The 18040-nt window shown below is 35.7% G+C and overlaps 1 protein-coding gene and 1 non-coding gene across 4 annotated transcripts; one reads left to right on the top strand and one right to left on the bottom strand.

Moving 5' to 3' along the window:
* The first annotated feature begins 3579 nt into the window (after positions 1-3579).
* Positions 3580-9004, top strand: LOC126611380 (ABC transporter E family member 2-like). 3 transcript variants are annotated; one of them, XM_050279617.1, is made up of 13 exons: positions 3580-3859; positions 4315-4431; positions 5123-5208; positions 5305-5402; positions 5484-5601; positions 5715-5804; positions 5997-6301; positions 6415-6610; positions 6725-6910; positions 6996-7265; positions 8009-8254; positions 8379-8513; positions 8754-9004. In XM_050279617.1, exons 2-12 carry the CDS (start codon positions 4329-4331, stop codon positions 8496-8498), a joined length of 1818 nt encoding a protein of 605 aa, XP_050135574.1. In that variant the 5' UTR covers positions 3580-3859; positions 4315-4328; the 3' UTR covers positions 8499-8513; positions 8754-9004. The 3 variants fall into 3 exon arrangements, with proteins under 3 accessions (XP_050135574.1, XP_050135573.1, XP_050135572.1); XM_050279616.1 differs by having other exon boundaries at positions 3581-3859; positions 4318-4431; positions 8633-9004; XM_050279615.1 differs by having other exon boundaries at positions 3581-3859; positions 8633-9004.
* Positions 9005-16316: 7312 nt separating this feature from the next.
* TRNAK-UUU (transfer RNA lysine (anticodon UUU)) lies at positions 16317-16389 on the bottom strand. The gene has a single exon. It is a non-coding gene; the product is annotated as a tRNA-Lys (tRNA).
* Positions 16390-18040: the final 1651 nt, after the last annotated feature.

Below are 18040 nucleotides of genomic sequence, written 5' to 3'. Positions count from 1 at the left end.
AATGCTCAACCCTTCATCATATCTGAGAGGGCACTCCCAACGAAGCCTTTCGAAATATTCAGCTTTCTTTCCCCCCGATAATACCTCTGCAAACAAGCTATACTAGAGCAAGAATATCTCATATCATCAGGGTTAAAAGCAAGAGTATCCCATATCATGCTTTTTCCCTGTCTTTTCCTTTGGCCTTGTTTTTACCTGCAAGACAAGGAGAAAGAGAGCAATCAGTCAGCACTTGGAATCAAGCTTCCAGCCAAGAACTGACTGCCTGGAACCCCTTACCTGATTACTTACCTGGCATTGCTCTCGAGTACTCATCTTCAACATCTTATGTTTCCAGGGAAGATTCCGCATCTGCTTGAGGAACAGATAGGGCAAGTGCGAAGGATACAAGGAAGCATGTGGAGACAAGCGTAACAGCACACGTGCCGATACATCCATTACTCTGTCAAAAGCAAAAGTATCCCATATCAGCAGGGTGGAACGTACTCTAGATTTGATGGACTTGTTTTGACCCTCAAATTCTTCAGTCGGCCTTATACTCTGGAGGAAACCAGAAAACCCTCCAGCTCAGTTCAAGAATAAGCCTGTGGAAAGTTACTTCTTCAAAAGCAAAAGTATCTCATATCATCTCTTCTCATTTTTCTTCTCTTTATCCTTCATGCTGCTGCAAGATGAGGAGAAGGTGAACAATCAATCGGAGCTCTGATTGCTTACCTTGTCTGTCACCTCTTTCAGCAGACCCCCTAGCTCGGCGACTTGGGGGACTCCTACTACATGGTTTGTATCGCGCTTGACCAAGCCTGAAACTACAAGTAAGCTTCAAGTGAAATTGATACATTACCTTGTGCATCTCCACCAGTTAAAGATACCACCCCTGGATGGAGGAAGAGTACTTCCAGAGAAGATGCCACATCTACCTATGAGACAGATAAGGCAAGTCAAGACGACTCCACACTCCGATACTTAGAAGTTTCGTGATTACGAGATCATTCTCCCACAATATTTCTTAATGTCATTTGTACTAAATCATTCACTTGTACTCACTAAAGGAGAGCTTGAACCTATGTACTTGTGTAAACCCTTCACAATTAATGAGAACTCTTCTATTCCGTGGACGTAGCCAATATGGGTGAACCACGTACATCTTGTGTTTGCTTTCCTATCTCTATCCATTTATATACTTATCCACACTAATGACCGGAACAATCTAGCGAAGATCACAAAAAGCGACCGTTTTCGCTACCTAGGATCTATCTTGCAAGAGAACGGAGAATTAGATGGAGATCTCAACCATAGAATACGAGCTGGATGGATGAAGTGTTAGAATGCATCCGGCGTGTTGTGTGACCGTCGTAGGCCACTGAAGCTCAAGGGAAAATTTTATAGGACGGCAATAAGGCCAGCGATGTTGTATGGCACAGAATGTTGGGCAGTGAAGCATCAACACGTACACAAAATGGGTGTAGCGGAGATGAGGATGCTTCGTGGGATGTGTGGGCACACGAGAAAGGATAAGATTGGGAATGAGGATATCCGAGGTAAAGTAGGAGTAGCCGAAATTGTAGGAAAGATGAGAGAAAATCGGCTCCGGTGATTTGGACATGTGCAAAGAAGGCCGAATGACGCTCCGGTTCGAAGATGTGACTACGGAACAGAGGTTCAGGGCCGAAGGGGTAGAGGAAGACCTAGGAAAACTTTGGAAGAGACTCTAAGAAAAGACTTAGAGTACTTGGATCTAACGGAGGACATGACACAAAACCGAGCGCAATGGCGTTCTAAGATTCATATAGCCGACCCCACTTAGTGGGAAAAGGCTTTGTTGTTGTTGTTGTTGTTTGTATGTTTGGTTGGATCTCTCACTGAGTATAATTATGGACACCCTTTTTGATGACTTCCCCTGCCTTAATTGGCCTTTGTAATGACTTCTCTTTATGAATGAGAATCTACTATCATTTCATTAAAGAAAAAAAATGTGCAGGAGATCAAGATTGAATATTGGATAAAGTGGACTAGTACGATTACATGTATATGTGCAGTAAGGGTTTGGACGTACTGATGAGTGTGTTATACTATGTTTGGATGTGGGAAATAAACTTGGAATTTGGACAAACATCATAATTTATAAATTGACATGCACCAATTTCTTTGTTTGGATTTATAAATATAGCTAGAATTTATGCGTGGAAAAAAACTTGGAATTTGGGACCTCCAATCCCCAAGTTTAAATTCTATGTAAATAAGTGTCATTTTCTAATTTCTATGCGTGAGAGTTTAAAAATAACAAATTCCGTATTTAAATTGTAGTGTTCTTTTAAACCATTTCCAATCTTTGGGTTAAAACCTAAAATTTTTAACCCAGAAAATTTAGGTTTTAATTGAGAAACAGTTTTTCTCCTCAACCCTTATGGGTTAAATTTTTAGCTCGAGATGATTAAAGAATGAATTTAGACTTTTTTTTCTTAAAGTAACTTTAAAAAGAAAAAAAATTATGTAGACTATCCTAATTTAATTTTGTGAACATTTTGGCCTAAAAATATTTAGATTCTGATATATATTGAAAAAATCACTAAACCGACACCATGAAACTCGTGGAACATTATGAAAGCATATAAAACACATAAAAGACTTTTTTTAATTACTTTAGCCGTTGGATTTAAATTTAGACCGTTATATCATTTTTTTATCATTGGATTTGATCATACTAGATTTTAACAGTTAGATTCAATAAATTTATAAATATAAAACTAAAAAAAATATATACATATATGGTGGGCCAACCTCACTAACTCAGGTAAATCCTACACTAAATTTGTCCCCGAAATGAGTTTTGGATTAAAACTCATATTTGCCCCAAATATTAGAGTAAGTTGAGATAAATTTAGAACCTAAAATTTGAATTTTACTCCAAGGAATTGGTCTTAAGTTAATCAAACAATAAAATTTATAAATTCTAGAAAATATATGGAAAAGTACATGCCTGTTTGGTATCCTATTTGAAATTTTTTATCATTTCTCAAAACATTTCTTAAGAACATCTCTTGAAACAATTTTCTTTAATATTAAAAAACTTGATTGGTTTGCGATTTAAAAATTTTAAATCTTACTACTTAAACTAGACAAAGATATCTAAAAAGAGGGAGTCATAGGAGAGGGAGAAAGAGGAGAGAGGAGAAAAGAAAGTAAGAAATGATTGAATGAAAAAGAAAGAAGAGAGAAGATCAGACGAGATAAAGAGGAAGAGGAGTGAGAAAAAAACGAGAGAATGAAGAGAGTGGATAGAATGAAAGACGAGAAATGTAAAAAAAAAAAAAAAAGAGATAGAGAGAGAGATTTGGAGTGAGGGGAGGAGGGAAAGAAAAGAAATAAGTGAGTTTAAGTTTAAAAGCTCTTAAAACTCATTTTTTATGTTTTTAGATAATAGACTATATTTTTTAATTAATCTTGAGTCCAGTTTTTGAAAATAATCATACTAAACAAGCTTTTAAGACATAAAACTTGAAAATTATTTTTGAGTTTAAAAAGTTGGATTCAATTAACATGCCCTAATTTTTTTTTGTCTTTTAACTTCTGGGTGTGAACAGTCAATAGTTGGGTATGAACAGAACCATTCCCTCCCACCGTCCGACTCTCAAGCGATTCCCACACCTGCCTCTCCCTACACTTAACCGTCACTCGCCCTCTATCCTCTCTCTTTCTCTCTCTAGCTTTCCTTTTTCAGTCTCAGTCTCCGTCGCCATCGCCGTTTGATCGGCTTCGTGTTCTCCGTCAGTGTTCAGTGTATTTCTACCACTCCTCTACTTGCAGCTGCCAGCTGATCCGACTCAAGCTTCTCCTCCATTTTCTCCTCTTGTCAAACAAGGTACTTTCCTTTAGCTTGCGATTGAGATTTGTGTTAAAGATTCACCTTTCGAGCTTCGAATTGTGTAAAAGAATCAGCTTTTGATTGTGATATTTGGGTATTTTTTTATATGTAAAGGAGGGGACTTGATTTGTGAATTTGTGATTGTTGGGGATTTTGGTGAAATTAGGGATTTGATTTTCAGTAATGTTGAAATTCATGCTATTGGGGATTATTTTTTATACCTGTAAACATATTCAGGCGTTTGGTTTTAGATGTTGGGTTGCTTCTGAGCTTTGGGTACTGAAATTAGGTTGGATTGGTTGCAAAATTAATATACTAGCCAGCTTGCGTTGGATTTAGTTTTGCCCAAATTTGATTAGTTTCCGGCCCGTAAGCACCTTTAGTTTGATTATTGTTCAGTCTGTGTCCATTTGATCTTTGCTTAATTTGATCCGTGGATTTACTGTGGATAGAAGAAGATTAGGAGATGTCAGACCGATTGACCCGCATAGCTATTGTGAGCTCCGACAGATGCAAACCCAAGAAGTGCCGCCAGGAATGCAAGAGGAGCTGTCCTGTTGTCATCACTGGTATGTTATAGTTACCTCTTCTCACTTATATCATTTCCATTTTGTTTATGTAATAATATGTGTGTATATGTCTGTTGATATCATAAAGGAATTAAATATCTGGATTAATTGAATTACTCAGATAATGGTTTGTTTTGTTTTTTATTTCTAATGAAAACAATAGAATCTTTTCTTGTTTCTTGAATTATGATCTTGCTATTATATTTTCTGTAGGGTTTCTAAGATGCACGGTTCTTGATTACTTGGATTTGTCACCCCCTTTTTTTTATATTATTATTATCATGTAACTTGGTATTTATCTTGAGTCATATTATTTGTATTCAAATGTGGTCGTGAAAGCTACTTATGATGAAAGGAAATAAAGGTAATGGAATGCCTCCTGCAAGGAGAAACACTCAGAAATTTTAATTATGCTCAAAACTTTCCACTAAAAGAGATTATTGGTAGATAAAATCAAGGAAAGCTTGTATTAAAGGTTACTAAAAATACAGGCATGAGCTCTTGCATAATATGAGACAGCTCCAAATAGATTTAATGTTTCTGTTGGTGAGTTCCTGTTATGCATTATCATACCAACTATGTTTGCTTTTCTGTTAATGAGCACTTTTTTATTGTAACCGGAATTAGTATTATTATGTTTTTTGTCCTGTAGTGCTACAAACATACACACTACTAATCGGTCTATATGCAGGTAAACTATGTGTCGAGGTTACCCCTGCATCCAAGATTGCTTTCATCTCAGAAGAATTGTGCATTGGATGTGGTATTTGTGTTAAGGTCTGTAAGAAGTGCTGTTACTGTCAGTTGTCTTTTTATCTGCAATAGTTGTGTTTTAAAGGCATTAATTGGACTATGTACCATCTGATGATGCAGAAATGCCCATTTGAAGCAATCCAAATCATTAACTTGCCAAAGGATTTAGACAAAGATACAACCCATCGCTATGGGCCTAACACTTTCAAGCTACACAGGTTAGCTCCTTACCACATTATTGGGAAGTGATCGTTTGAGCATTTATGTGGTTTGTGATAACATAAATTTTGTAATTTCAGGTTACCAGTCCCTAGGCCAGGTCAAGTTCTTGGTTTGGTTGGAACAAACGGCATTGGGAAGTCAACTGCCCTCAAAGTTTTGGGTGGAAAGTTGAAACCAAATTTAGGTCGTTTCAAAGTAAGACTCCTTACACAAATTCCCCTTCTTTGACAAGTTTATTATGTTTCAAACTTGTTTGGTGCATTCTTCGATTATCTTATCTAGATGGTTTTTTTTTTTTTTTTTTGCAGAATCCTCCAGATTGGCAGGAAATCTTGACCTACTTTAGAGGATCTGAGTTGCAGAATTTTTTCACCCGTATCCTGGAAGATAATTTGAAGGTACCATTTAATTTTGCTGTCCATAACCTTTCGTACTAAATTGGAAATGAGTTTAGTTTTTAAATGAATATAATTTTACCTGTTGTGTTGTGGCTATATCTTGGCCATCGTTTCTTGTCTCTAACCAGTATATTGTCTCATGTTAAATTTGTTTTTCTTGCTAATTTGCTTAATATTCTTTTTACTTAACAGGCCATTATAAAGCCCCAGTATGTCGATCACATTCCAAAAGCAGTTCAAGGGAATGTTGGGGAGGTGCTCAGTCAGAAAGATGAGAGGGATATGAAGGAAAAATTATGTGCTGATCTTGAGCTGAACCAGGTTATAGAGCGTAAGGTAGGGGATTTATCAGGTGGGGAGCTTCAAAGGTTCGCCATTGCTGTCGTTGCCATACAGAATGCAGAGATATATATGTTTGACGAACCATCAAGTTATCTTGATGTCAAACAGAGGCTTAAAGCTGCCCAAGTTGTCCGATCTTTGCTCAGGCCTAATAGGTTTAATTTCGTATTTTCTCTTCTTTCCTCAAAATTGAATTGCATGGTTTTGTTGGATTCCATTTCTTGATTGTCTGCATATTTAGCTAATAGTCATATTCTCTTATTTTCAGCTATGTAATAGTTGTGGAGCATGATCTTAGTGTCTTGGATTACTTATCAGACTTCATTTGCTGTTTATATGGGAAACCGGGTGCATATGGAGTTGTAACTCTTCCTTTCTCAGTTAGAGAAGGAATCAACATCTTCTTGGCTGGATTTGTTCCTACAGAGAATCTTAGGTTCCGGGATGTATCTCTGACCTTCAAGGCAAGATTATAAATTTGTCCATGAAATGCTCTTTTTTTGACTTGCAACTGGAAAAAACAGAAAGACTCCTTTGACTTATCATTGCTTTGTGATTTACTTTGTTGTCTTTACCAGGTTGCTGAGACTCCACAGGAAAGTGCTGAAGAAATCGATACATATGCACGATATAAATACCCATCAATGACTAAAACTCAGGGAAACTTCAGGCTTCGTGCGGTTGAAGGCGAATTTACTGATTCTCAGATTATTGTAATGCTGGGAGAGAATGGAACAGGGAAGACAACATTCATCCGTATGCTGGTATTCTTTATTTTTCATTTCTTTTTCTTCAGTCATAATTACTTTGCAGCTTTGGATGTTGAGTTAGCATATGCCCAATTTTCAGGCTGGTCTATTGAAACCTGATACTGTGGAAGATTCCGATGTGGAAATACCTGAATTCAATGTTTCTTACAAGCCCCAGAAAATCAGCCCAAAGTTTCCATCCACTGTCAGAGCCTTGTTACATTCAAAAATTCGTGATTCATATACTCACCCCCAATTCATGTCAGATGTGATGAAACCTCTTCTTATTGAACAATTAATGGATCAAGAAGTTCTGAATCTTTCTGGTGGAGAGCTGCAAAGGGTTGCATTATGCCTATGCCTTGGGAAGGTATATTATTATTATTATCCACCTTTTATAAATCATTGGATTAGTGGAATAATGTTGTTCAGCTGGGTTGCTTTGTTACATTGTGGCGTTAAGCTTTTTTGTTTCTTGGTTATGAAATTTAGAAGCCTAAAGTTTTCAATAAGCATTGTTTATTTTCGTGGATTCGTGATTTTCAACAGATGATTTGGTAGTTAAGTTGAATTACTTGGTGAAAGGTCACAAGGTTCAACTGTCTTTGAAAATCAGAAGTTGTGTTTATTTTTCCCTTATATCAGCCTTTCATAGGAAGGGAGAGATAGGGTTCTGATGTGAATTAATAAATGGGCCTTTGTGTGTCTAAATGAATCATTTTCAACACTTTATGCTACCCCTTATATTTGTTTCCATGGATGCATCTTGAGTAGGAGGGAATTGTCGACTTGTTTTAGATTTTTCTATCCTTGAACATGTTTGGCCATATATCATGACCATCTGTCATTCCTAGGTTTGTGCTCTAAAATCCTAAAATAATTTTTTTTCCTTGCCAATGTTGCCATACATTTGTTTATCCTCTGCCTTCAAGGTAACATTGTATCTAGTGATTACATGTTCACAATAACAGTTTCACTCTTTTTAATCTTTTTATTGTTTGGCACTGGGAAGGCCATGAATTATAGTATTTCCGTTGTTCTGGCTGGTGAAGATGCATGCAAATCACCTGTCATGGACACATTCTAATCTACATCTGGATTTACTTAATGCAGCCTGCAGATATATATCTTATAGATGAACCGAGTGCATATCTTGATTCTGAGCAGCGTATTGTTGCATCTAAAGTCATAAAGAGGTTTATCCTACATGCTAAGAAAACGGCATTCATCGTTGAACACGACTTTATCATGGCTACTTACTTGGCAGATAGGGTTATTGTCTATGAGGGGCAGGCATCAATTGATTGTACCGCAAATGCTCCGCAGTCATTGTTGACTGGGATGAATCTCTTCTTATCTGTAAGTCTTGCAACTTCTTCATTCCACTCGATTGTTTTGGACTGTGACTATTGTAGTGTGTGATGATAAGAATTTAATTTTGCTCTCTTCATTGATTTTTTTTCAAAATGATGCATGCATGCAGCATCTTGATATCACATTTAGGCGTGACCCGACTAACTATCGCCCAAGAATCAACAAATTGGAGTCGACGAAAGATAGGGAACAAAAAGCAGCTGGGTCCTATTATTACCTGGATGACTGATTAATCCACAAGATGGTATGTTACTATGCTTCATTCTCTTTTTTTGGGTACAAATGTTATGTTACTATGCTTCATTCATTACCCTGTTTATTTCATGTTTCTTCGGCGTCTTGATAATTTAGCTGGTGTTTCAGTTCCACTTTGCATTTTTGGCCGAGTATGGAGGGTATTAGTATAATGGTCTCGGCGGAGTCACAGCATGCTACGTTTAATTGTCTGTCCTTCGTCTGTTAAAAGGGTGATGTTTGTTTCCAGGCCATTACGCATTGTTGCTACTCAAATATGCACGTATAGTGTGCTTGCAGTTATCCAGTTTTTGGTAAATTATCGTTGAACGAGCGAATCTAAATGTACAACGGCCTCTTGTAGTATCAAAATCAAAGGGATGTTATTTTTTGGGGTGGTTAATATCTGTTTGGTACGTTTAAATTTTCACCAAATGACATGTTAGTTCGACATGGGACTTGCTATATCTTATTTTGGTTATTATTATCCATTTTTTATTATACCTTATCTAATTTGGGTGTTTTACAAACACCCCAATTACAACATTGACTTGATAAAATACCCATAATTTCTCCCCTACATTTAACAAAAGATTTGCCACTTAGTACTATAATCTAGTGGTATTTCTCTTTATTTGTAAGTGAGAGGTTTCAGGTTCGATTTTCACCAAAAGCGAATTTGAATCATCTTATTGTTAGCCCATTATGAGGTTAAGCTTACTCCTCAATTTTAGTGTAGATAATATCGTTTGTTAAAAAAAAAACCAAAAAACAAAAAAACAAAAACAAAAGGTTTGACGGTACCAACGGAAGGAACAAGTAGTGTAACGAGTGTCCTAGTTTGAGGATGACTATATTATATTTCAACCATAATATCAAATTCAGGGGTGGGTGGCCGCTGACAATCTACCACCCTTAACAGAATGAGAACTTTAAAGCTGAAATCGTAACTTGCCACTAGTATTATAATTTAGAGATATCTCAACATTTAAGTGAAAATTTTCAAGTTCGACTTTACAAATGGCAGTGTTGATACCTAGTTTTAGTTGGACTATTGAGTGGTTAACCGCAAATTCCACGCCCAATGTCGTTGCATCAATAAGGCAAAAATGCACTTGGGCTATAATCTAAGGGAACTTTAATAAAAAAAGCTTGGGCTAAGTTTATTTTAACAAGAAATCATGCTATAATTTTATTTAATGAAAAAGAATCAAAATTTCATGAAAAATCCTTGAATTTTAATAAAAAGGACAAAAAAACTTAATTTTTAATGAAAATGACACAATTTAAAAAATTAAAAAATTAAAAAAAAATCTGACAGGCGCGCATGACCTGTACACTGTTTATGAAATTGAAATTATTTATGAAATTGAAACTATTTATGAAACTAAACAGTATTATACTATTTATTTGTCTAATTTCATAAATAGTGCTTAGTTTTTTGTCCACTTTCATAAGTAGTGTTTAGTTCTTGATCATGTTTCATAAATAATGTCTATTTATTGGGTCCAGTTTCATAAATAATGTATAGTATATGGTACAGTTTCATTAATAGTATCTCTTTCTTGGTTCGGTTTCATAAATAGTGTCTAGTAATTGGTCCACTTTCATAAATAGTGTCTAGTTATTGGTCATATTTCATAAATATTATGTAGTTCTTACTCCAGTTTCATAAATAGTGTATAATACAGCTTTATAGATAGTTTCCACCCATTGGTTTAGTTTTTGAAAAAATGTCTAATTCTTGTTTTCGTTTCATAAATAGTGTAAACTTATTGATCCTATTTTATAAATAGTGTCTACTTATTGGTCGAGTTTCATTAATAGTGTCTACTTATTGGTGAAGTTTTATAAATAGTGTTTAATTCTTGGTTCAGTTTCCTAAGGTTTGAAACTTAGACCATTTTTGGTCCTGTAAAAGCATTTATTGCGTCGAAAACGATGAACCCATAAGTGACTCTTTAGATCAAAACCTTGAGAAGATTCCATTCTCAGTAATTATATTTAAAAAGCCGTTTTCAATTACCAAATTAAAATTTCCTCACTTTTTTCATATATCTACAATAATAAATGTAGATCTCCATCCAATTTCTTGAGCTTGGGTGTCATCTTAGAGAAATTTTTCCTTGTGTTCGTAACACAAATGGTATACCACGTGTTATTATATAAGTGGGGTGGAAATTTTTATTTTTTATGTTATTAATTTTTTAACATAAGAATCTCGCAACCTGTATGGAGTGTACCATCCCGTGTTCTGGGCACATTAAAAAGTTTCTCGTTATCATGACTACTATTAGAAAACAACACCACAAAAATAAAACAGGAGAATGTAATTCAATTCGAAGTATTTTTCTTATTCTATGCAAAAAAACAAAAAACAAAAAAATGTAGCTGACGATTGGACAAAAGGTAGAAGAAAAAAATGGACTGTTTGAATTTGGTTTTTTTTTAAGGGGTGGTGGGGGTACACGCCCAGTGCAAGTGGCTTTGTTAAGTTTTTTTTTTTTTTTTTTAGTCTTTTGTCTTTATTATTAAAATAAAGTTAGTGGGTGATTTTTTATTAAAATGTAAAGATTTGAAGCTTTTTTCATTATTTTTCCTATAATCTAAAGATATTACTACAATTCAGCTAATTAATTTATCCAAAAATGTTCTCATAGTCACCTAGTGATCGAAGAATGCATAGTCACCCGCCGTTTGATTTCAGTCGTATATTCTTAGTCACTAGGTGACCAATAAAACGAGACTCTTAACTTACCTATTTTCTGTCGATATGTCAAATTTGTCATAATTTACTAACCCAACAGAATCCCAATTAAAAAAGGGAAAATCTAACGCCTTCTAGAAAGAATAATACGAAAGTTTGGGACCTAAATTAAATTGGAGATAGAAACGGTGTGGTGACAAAGAGAGAGAAAAGATCGTTGTAGGGAAATTCTGGGTGTGCCCTTTCCCCCTACTTTGTGCCTTGATTTATAGTAAACATAATGGGTTTATTTGAGCTACGAGTAAGAAAGCCTAAGATCTTCTAGATTACATAAGAATCCTAAATACAATACACTAGGATTTACACAATAACACATATGCCATATAATTCAAACTACAAAACTAAGTGTGTAAATACTCAAGTGAATACCGTATCAGATCTTCACGGATGATGTAGAAGCAATTGATGAAGTCTACTTGTCTAGTTGGCTCAAGTAGCAAATGTGAGTTTCAAAATAAGGAAGAATGTACATAGGGATAAACTTCACAAAACTTGGCTATGGTAAATCTGAGGTGGGACAAAACTCGTAGGCTGAGGAGAAAAGTGAGTTCCTAAGTAAAACACACATAAGGGTATGACCAACCCAGAGTATGTGCCTCATCAAAACATTGTTAGGCAACAAAAACTCAATGGGATAAAAAGATTATGATGGTAGGAAAATAGTACATTAAGTTTAAATAAGTATTTCTCAGGATACTCCCCATGAGTTGACAAAACTTTCAAATGAGAACTATAGGCATTGTAAATCAGACAATTTACGCATTCCAATTCCTTGAACAAGCTTTTGAAAAGTAGGCTTTGACTATGATTTTGTGAAGAGGTCGGCTTCAATCTTCTAATGCTCTTGTTGCTAATGTGAGAAGAAAAACTTTGACACAATATGCTTGATGTCCTTTGACGAGTCATTTCTTGATACGGTCGATACAGACGGCGTTGTCTTCGTAGTTCGTTATCAGGACTGTTGTAGTACGACAACCTAACAGAGACATCAATGACAGAAGAAAGTCAACAAGTTCTTCAAATATGCTCAATAACGTATGTCATCCAGAAGCATTTGCACATGGCTTCGTGAAGGGCGAGAATTTCAGTATGGTTCGAAGTAGTTGAAACTAAGGTTTATATAGTTGATCTCCAAGATATTGAGGTATCTCTAATAGTAAAGATATAACCCATTTGAGAATGTGCCTTTTGTGGATCAGATAAATAACCTACACCAACATAATCAACAAGGCAAATATCATTCTGAAGACTAATGGGGTATGATCTATTCTGAGATGAATAGGGACTGAATAAGCCCAAACTTGTAGTAACTTTGAGGTAATGAAGGATGTCATTAACACCATTATAGTGTCAGCGTGTTGGTGCATTGTTATGTCTTGCCAAGAGATTAACGGGGAAGGAGATATTAGGTGAGCTAAGTACAAAAAAGTGCCAATTGCACTCAGATATGTTACTTCAAGCTCCAATACTCTTTCTCATCGTCTTTAAGACGAAGAGGGTCTCGTTTTGCATCTAGCATTTAGACAACCATAGGAGTACTTGTGAGACCCGTATTAAAAAAATATATATGATATTTTAAATATCTTTTGTTTCATGTTTGTTATTTTCTATGTATTGTATACGTATTTATGCCTCTGTGTGTGTGTGTGTGTGTGTGTGTGTGTGTGTGTGTGTGTGTGTGTGAGTGTGTATAATAAACCATAGTAGTATAGATATCTTTTGTTCCATGCATTAGGTTAGCACACATCCTCCTGCATACAAGACGTGGTGATCAAGATCAATGTTGTTTGAGGTTGTTCATATACCCAATGTCCACTTCTTAGGTGCACCACCATATTAACCATCCAATCATTCATTCCAATCTTATTTGCACAGTCATTACATTGGAGCTTGAGGTTGCTCTGTGTGTACCATTCATCCTCTTTAAGTGACACCTACGTATCCACTTGGCAGCCAAAACTACTGCCCTAACAAGTGTCAATCTCTCATACCTTATTATCAAATGATATTGGACACCTCCTGCTATAATTGTTGACTCCTGTCTTATATAAATACCTTCTGCCACTTCTCCATTTCATTTACATTTCCTCGACCTTTTCCCTTCTTTTATCTACGTTGCACGTAGTTTGCATGCAAAGTGTTAGTTACAATCTATATATATATTTGTGTGTCTATATATAAGTATATATTTATATTTAGAGAGAGAGAGAAAATAAAGAAAGTTTAGGGTCAGTGTTGGTTGTGTGGAGATTGTCAGTGGACTTTTCTTGCTGAGATTCTAGCTATCGATCGAGGTGGGGAGTTTATGTAATGTGTTTCAAAATCTTTTTTTTGTTTAAACAAAACGCACAAGCTATCGTGGGTTTTCATCTATTTACAAATATCTATCTATTTTAAATCAAGCATGTTAGAATTGTTGAAATGTTTATGATGGGATATATATACATTCTAGGTGGAATTGTTTGAGATGTTCATGGAGCATGGGAACTCTAGTGTTGCATTAATCCAAGGGATAAATGTAAACTGCACATGGGGATATTAGGGTGGAATGGATATTAGGGGTCACGTGGTGAGTTAAATTTGATGAAGGATCTAATGAATACATAAAGGGATGATGTGATATGGAATTACATGGCTAAAGGTTTTGATATTATTCTCATACTTCCTAGCGTGTGAAACACGACATTGCTTGACTAGCATATTACATATTCTACTCAATGGGCGATAGTGGTTGTTGCTCACCCCTCACCTTTTATTTTACAAATGAGTTATTTGGCAAGAAATGTGATAGACGAGCTGAGGTTGTGCTAGACGAGGGATTTAAGACTTTTAAGGATTTTAATTTATCCTGTACACCCTGTAAGGATTTTGGAGTTATTTGTACAAGAGAAATTTGTTTTTCGTATTTATTTTTACTTTTATTTGCGTGCCAGATCTAGTTTCGATTTTTCTACCAATTCAGGTATGGAGCTTGACAGTACTCGAAGGCTTTGATCTATCTTCATTAAAGTGACGCAACACCTTCTCGGTATAGTTCAACTACTGTACCAGAATATCGTCAAAACATTGTACAATCTCCAGATTGAGGCAGTATCGAATTTTTCCAAGATCTTTGATCTCAAATTCGCCTTTTTTCATTCTTGGTCACAACTTCCAACCTCTGCAAATCCCTCTTCCCACCACTCCCTTCACCGGGAAATGTTGGAATTTATTAGGTTTATTTAGGAAATTAATTAGAGATTTGATTTGATTTTGTAGTAGGGTATTTTTGGTATTTACGCATTAGGGTTTCTTAGGTTTATTACTCGATAAATAGAGCTTGTAATTTAGTTTGAGAATAAATTCATTCACAATGTAGTCTCTTAGGGTTTTGTAACCGTTTCGGCATTCTCAGTTAGTTTAATAAAATTCTTATTATTTTGTTAGTTTTGTTCGTTCTGCACTCTGATATTCAACTTGGTATCAGAGTAGGTTTGATCCTTCGGGATTTAATCTGCCCTTGATTCATATCAGTTTGTTTGTCTGTCTTGTTCGTTGTTTAGATTGTCGTAGGTTTAGTTTTGAAAAAAAAAATTGAATATGTTTGCTCGGAAGTCACACAACTCCCATCTCTGCAACTTTCGTCGAAGCCCTTCTTGCACCCAGATCCCTTGCCGTCGTCTCGCAGCCGCCAAGCCATCCAGTCACCCACCACTACATCACCGCATCCAGGCCCGCCTGGACCACTCCTGCAGCAGTACAAGATCCACTTCATCTGCACCAGTTCGACTCGCCCCACCTCGCTTGCATCCACTGCCGCTGCACCTAGAACCTGTCTTTAGCCTAATCCTCCAGAATTTGTTGATTGCTGGAATGGATTGTTCATTTGTTCGCTTGAATCGCTTGCCTTGTCGTGTCTGCCTAACAAAGCTTGTCTTGTCTTGTCCACCTAATGGAGCTTGCATCCACATTTGCTTGTTGGCAAACTCATGACGTGTACCGCCATGAGTTTGACGGGGGGTGTTGGAACTTATTAGGTTTATTTAGGAAATTAATTAGAGATTTGATTTGATTTTGTAGTAGGGTATTTTTGGCATTTACGCATTAGGATTTCTTAGGTTCATTGCTCTATAAATAGAGTTTGTAATTTAGTTTGAGAATAAATTCATTTACAATGTAGTCTCTTAGGGTTTGTAGCCGTTTCAGCATTCTCAGTTAATTTAATAAAATTCTTATTATTTTGTTAGTCTTATTTGTTCTGCACTCTGATATTCAACCCTTCGATAAAAAAAAAACCGGACACATTCCTCCAATTTTATAAGCCCCGACAACAAAGATGTGATGCAAAAAGTGTTTGTTCCTTCCCCTGGAATCAGAAGAAGGAATTCATATTATGGTAAGGACAATCCAAAAAAAAATTAAACTCAGATTTACTCATTACTACAGTAGGTTTTGTGTTTAAATGAAAAAATAATTAAATTTAAATATAAGTTATATCTGCAAGTGCTTTTAAAGCGCTTTTAGATCATTAAAAAGTCGATTATGTTTGGTAGAAAATTTAAAAATATTTTGAATAAATAAAATTACTTGAAGTGCTTCTAAAAAAAAAAATTGTTGAAATTTTCGAAGTTCTAATAAAAACACTTTTATGCTTCAAACAAAATTATTTTTTAAATGCATTTCCTAATTGGTGCAAACACTTGGATTTTTATGAAATTCTCGACGTACTTCAAATAGAAGAAAGCTTTGTTAAAATATAAATTACATATTAATAAAACTCTCTTTGTCGACTAAAAGATGATGAAAATAAAATCTTCTATCACAAAATAAAATTATGAACAGTAAAGTAATATAGTTCTCAACTCCCGAAAAAAATGAATTACTGTGGTAAAGTTACTAGCTGATCTTTTTAAAAAAAAACAAAAAAAAATAGTTAATGTGAATAATATTCTTAATTATGGACCCAAAAATCCCAGGAGCTAGGCCAAATCTAGTTCGACTCGACCCGGAAGGCTCACGGTTCAACTCTGGGCTCCGTTCCCAACTCATACAAAAACAAATACTTAACGCCGTCTGTGGGAATCGAACCCACGACCACGTGGTTAAAAGCCACGCGCTCTACCAGCTGAGCTAAGACGGCTCACATGTGTTTGTCTTTCATTTCATTATATTTATCTCTCAATCTCACCATTTTGTTGTTGTATTTCAATATTTAACCATTTTGTCATTCGTTTTCTTCCGTGGAATGGATAAACTTGAAAAGAAAAGTGATTTCAGAGAATATATAAAAATAAAAGAAATTGAATGTCGGAAGTGGCATTTTATTATAGTGATGGAAAGGATTTGAGCTCTTATAAGACGACGTGGATTCGAACAACGTCGATAACTAATCTAATATCTAATTTAACAAAATTTGTCGTTTGAAAAAATAAAAATTAATTGTCAGAAATAAACATAAACATGCAAAAATCATTTTCATCTGAAATCTTGGTAAGAATGACCACTTCCCAACAAGATGACATTTCATTTTCTACAATCCAATTGGTTTGGGAGGGTTGTTTTGGTATTTTACGGTTTGGAATTTACAGCTAAAATGGTAGACAAGTTTCAGAAGGAGCTCGTGGGAGTAGGGTATACCATTCTGTCAAAGACAGACTAAGTGGAAGATAATACGTGACACATTATTAAATTTTAATATTTTTATACGGATAATGTTAAATTTGTAAACCACATAATTTATTGTTGACGGTTATTTTTTTATTTTTTAGTTCAAGTACGATATTCATTAACGAAGAAGGAAATACATAGTTAGGATAAAGTGCAAACAATGGACCTCATTAAGGGTATTGCGGTGGATGACATTTGTATTTTATCTTCGGAGTCGGCGCATTACACATGTTTACTGAATGTCCATTTGCAAGAGCCGGTTGTTCGTCCGCCAACATTGAGCTTGGACCACTACGCTTTTCTTTCTCTTGCTTCTTGGAGTGGTTTAGTTGCCGTGTTGCTGTCCTCAAGCATGGTCAATTTGATCTTCTTCTTGTCCTTGTCCATTCTATTTGGCGTGCTAGGAATTCCCTTCTTCGGGATGATAAGCAAGAGAACCCCATTGTGGTGAGTAGATTGGCGGGCCTTTTCCTATCCGATTTTGTGTCTGCACAACCCCAAACTGCTCCTTGCCCCCTGCTTTCTCCTTCTCGGTGGTCTTCGCCACCGCCAAAATGGATTATGATTAATGTCGATGCTTCCTTTTGTTCATATTCAAAGAGTGGGGGTATCGGTGTGGTTTTTCATGACGAAGCTGGTACTTATGTTGGAGGTTTCATTTGTAAAATTCCTCATGCGATCGACCCTTATACTGTGGAGATTCTAGCAGCTCGTGCAAGTTTGCACCAAGTTGCACAATGGCATTGGAGGCTAGTCATTCTGGAGAGCGATGCCTTACAAGTGGTCCAAGCACTGCATGGTCCCCATTGTGGCGTTTCTACTACTAGTTTATTAATTGAGGATGTCAGAGTTTTGCTACAGTGAAAGTAAATCATATACGTAGATTCGTCAATGTTACGATGCATAGTACAACTAAATTAGCCTTAAGTTCTACTATTCCTAGTCTTTGGTTTGAGGTGCCTGCGGTTACCATTCAGGATGCTCTCCTACATGATTGTATGCTTCATTAATATTATGAATAAAACTGCTATCGTATCTTCTTCCAAACAAAAAAAAAGAAGAAAAAAAAAAAACCTCAATAAAAATCTTGCCGAAAATGTTTTTTTTTTATTTTTAAATTCTTT

This window comes from Malus sylvestris, chromosome 17 (assembly GCF_916048215.2).
Source record: "Malus sylvestris chromosome 17, drMalSylv7.2, whole genome shotgun sequence".
Lineage (NCBI taxonomy): Eukaryota > Viridiplantae > Streptophyta > Magnoliopsida > Rosales > Rosaceae > Malus > Malus sylvestris.
The sequence above is the reverse complement of the archived record's forward strand: the minus strand, read 5'-3'. Positions and strand labels throughout refer to the sequence as shown.

Bases quoted from the DNA above. Each gene is read 5' to 3' on its own strand.
- LOC126611380 (XM_050279617.1), top strand. From the start codon at position 4,329: ATGTCAGACCGATTGACCCGCATAGCTATTGTGAGCTCCGACAGATGC. The intron at 5,403-5,483 runs GTTAGCTCCTTA...TTGTAATTTCAG, and splicing joins AACACTTTCAAGCTACACAG to GTTACCAGTCCCTAGGCCAG. The intron at 6,911-6,995 runs GTATTCTTTATT...CCCAATTTTCAG, and splicing joins CAACATTCATCCGTATGCTG to GCTGGTCTATTGAAACCTGA.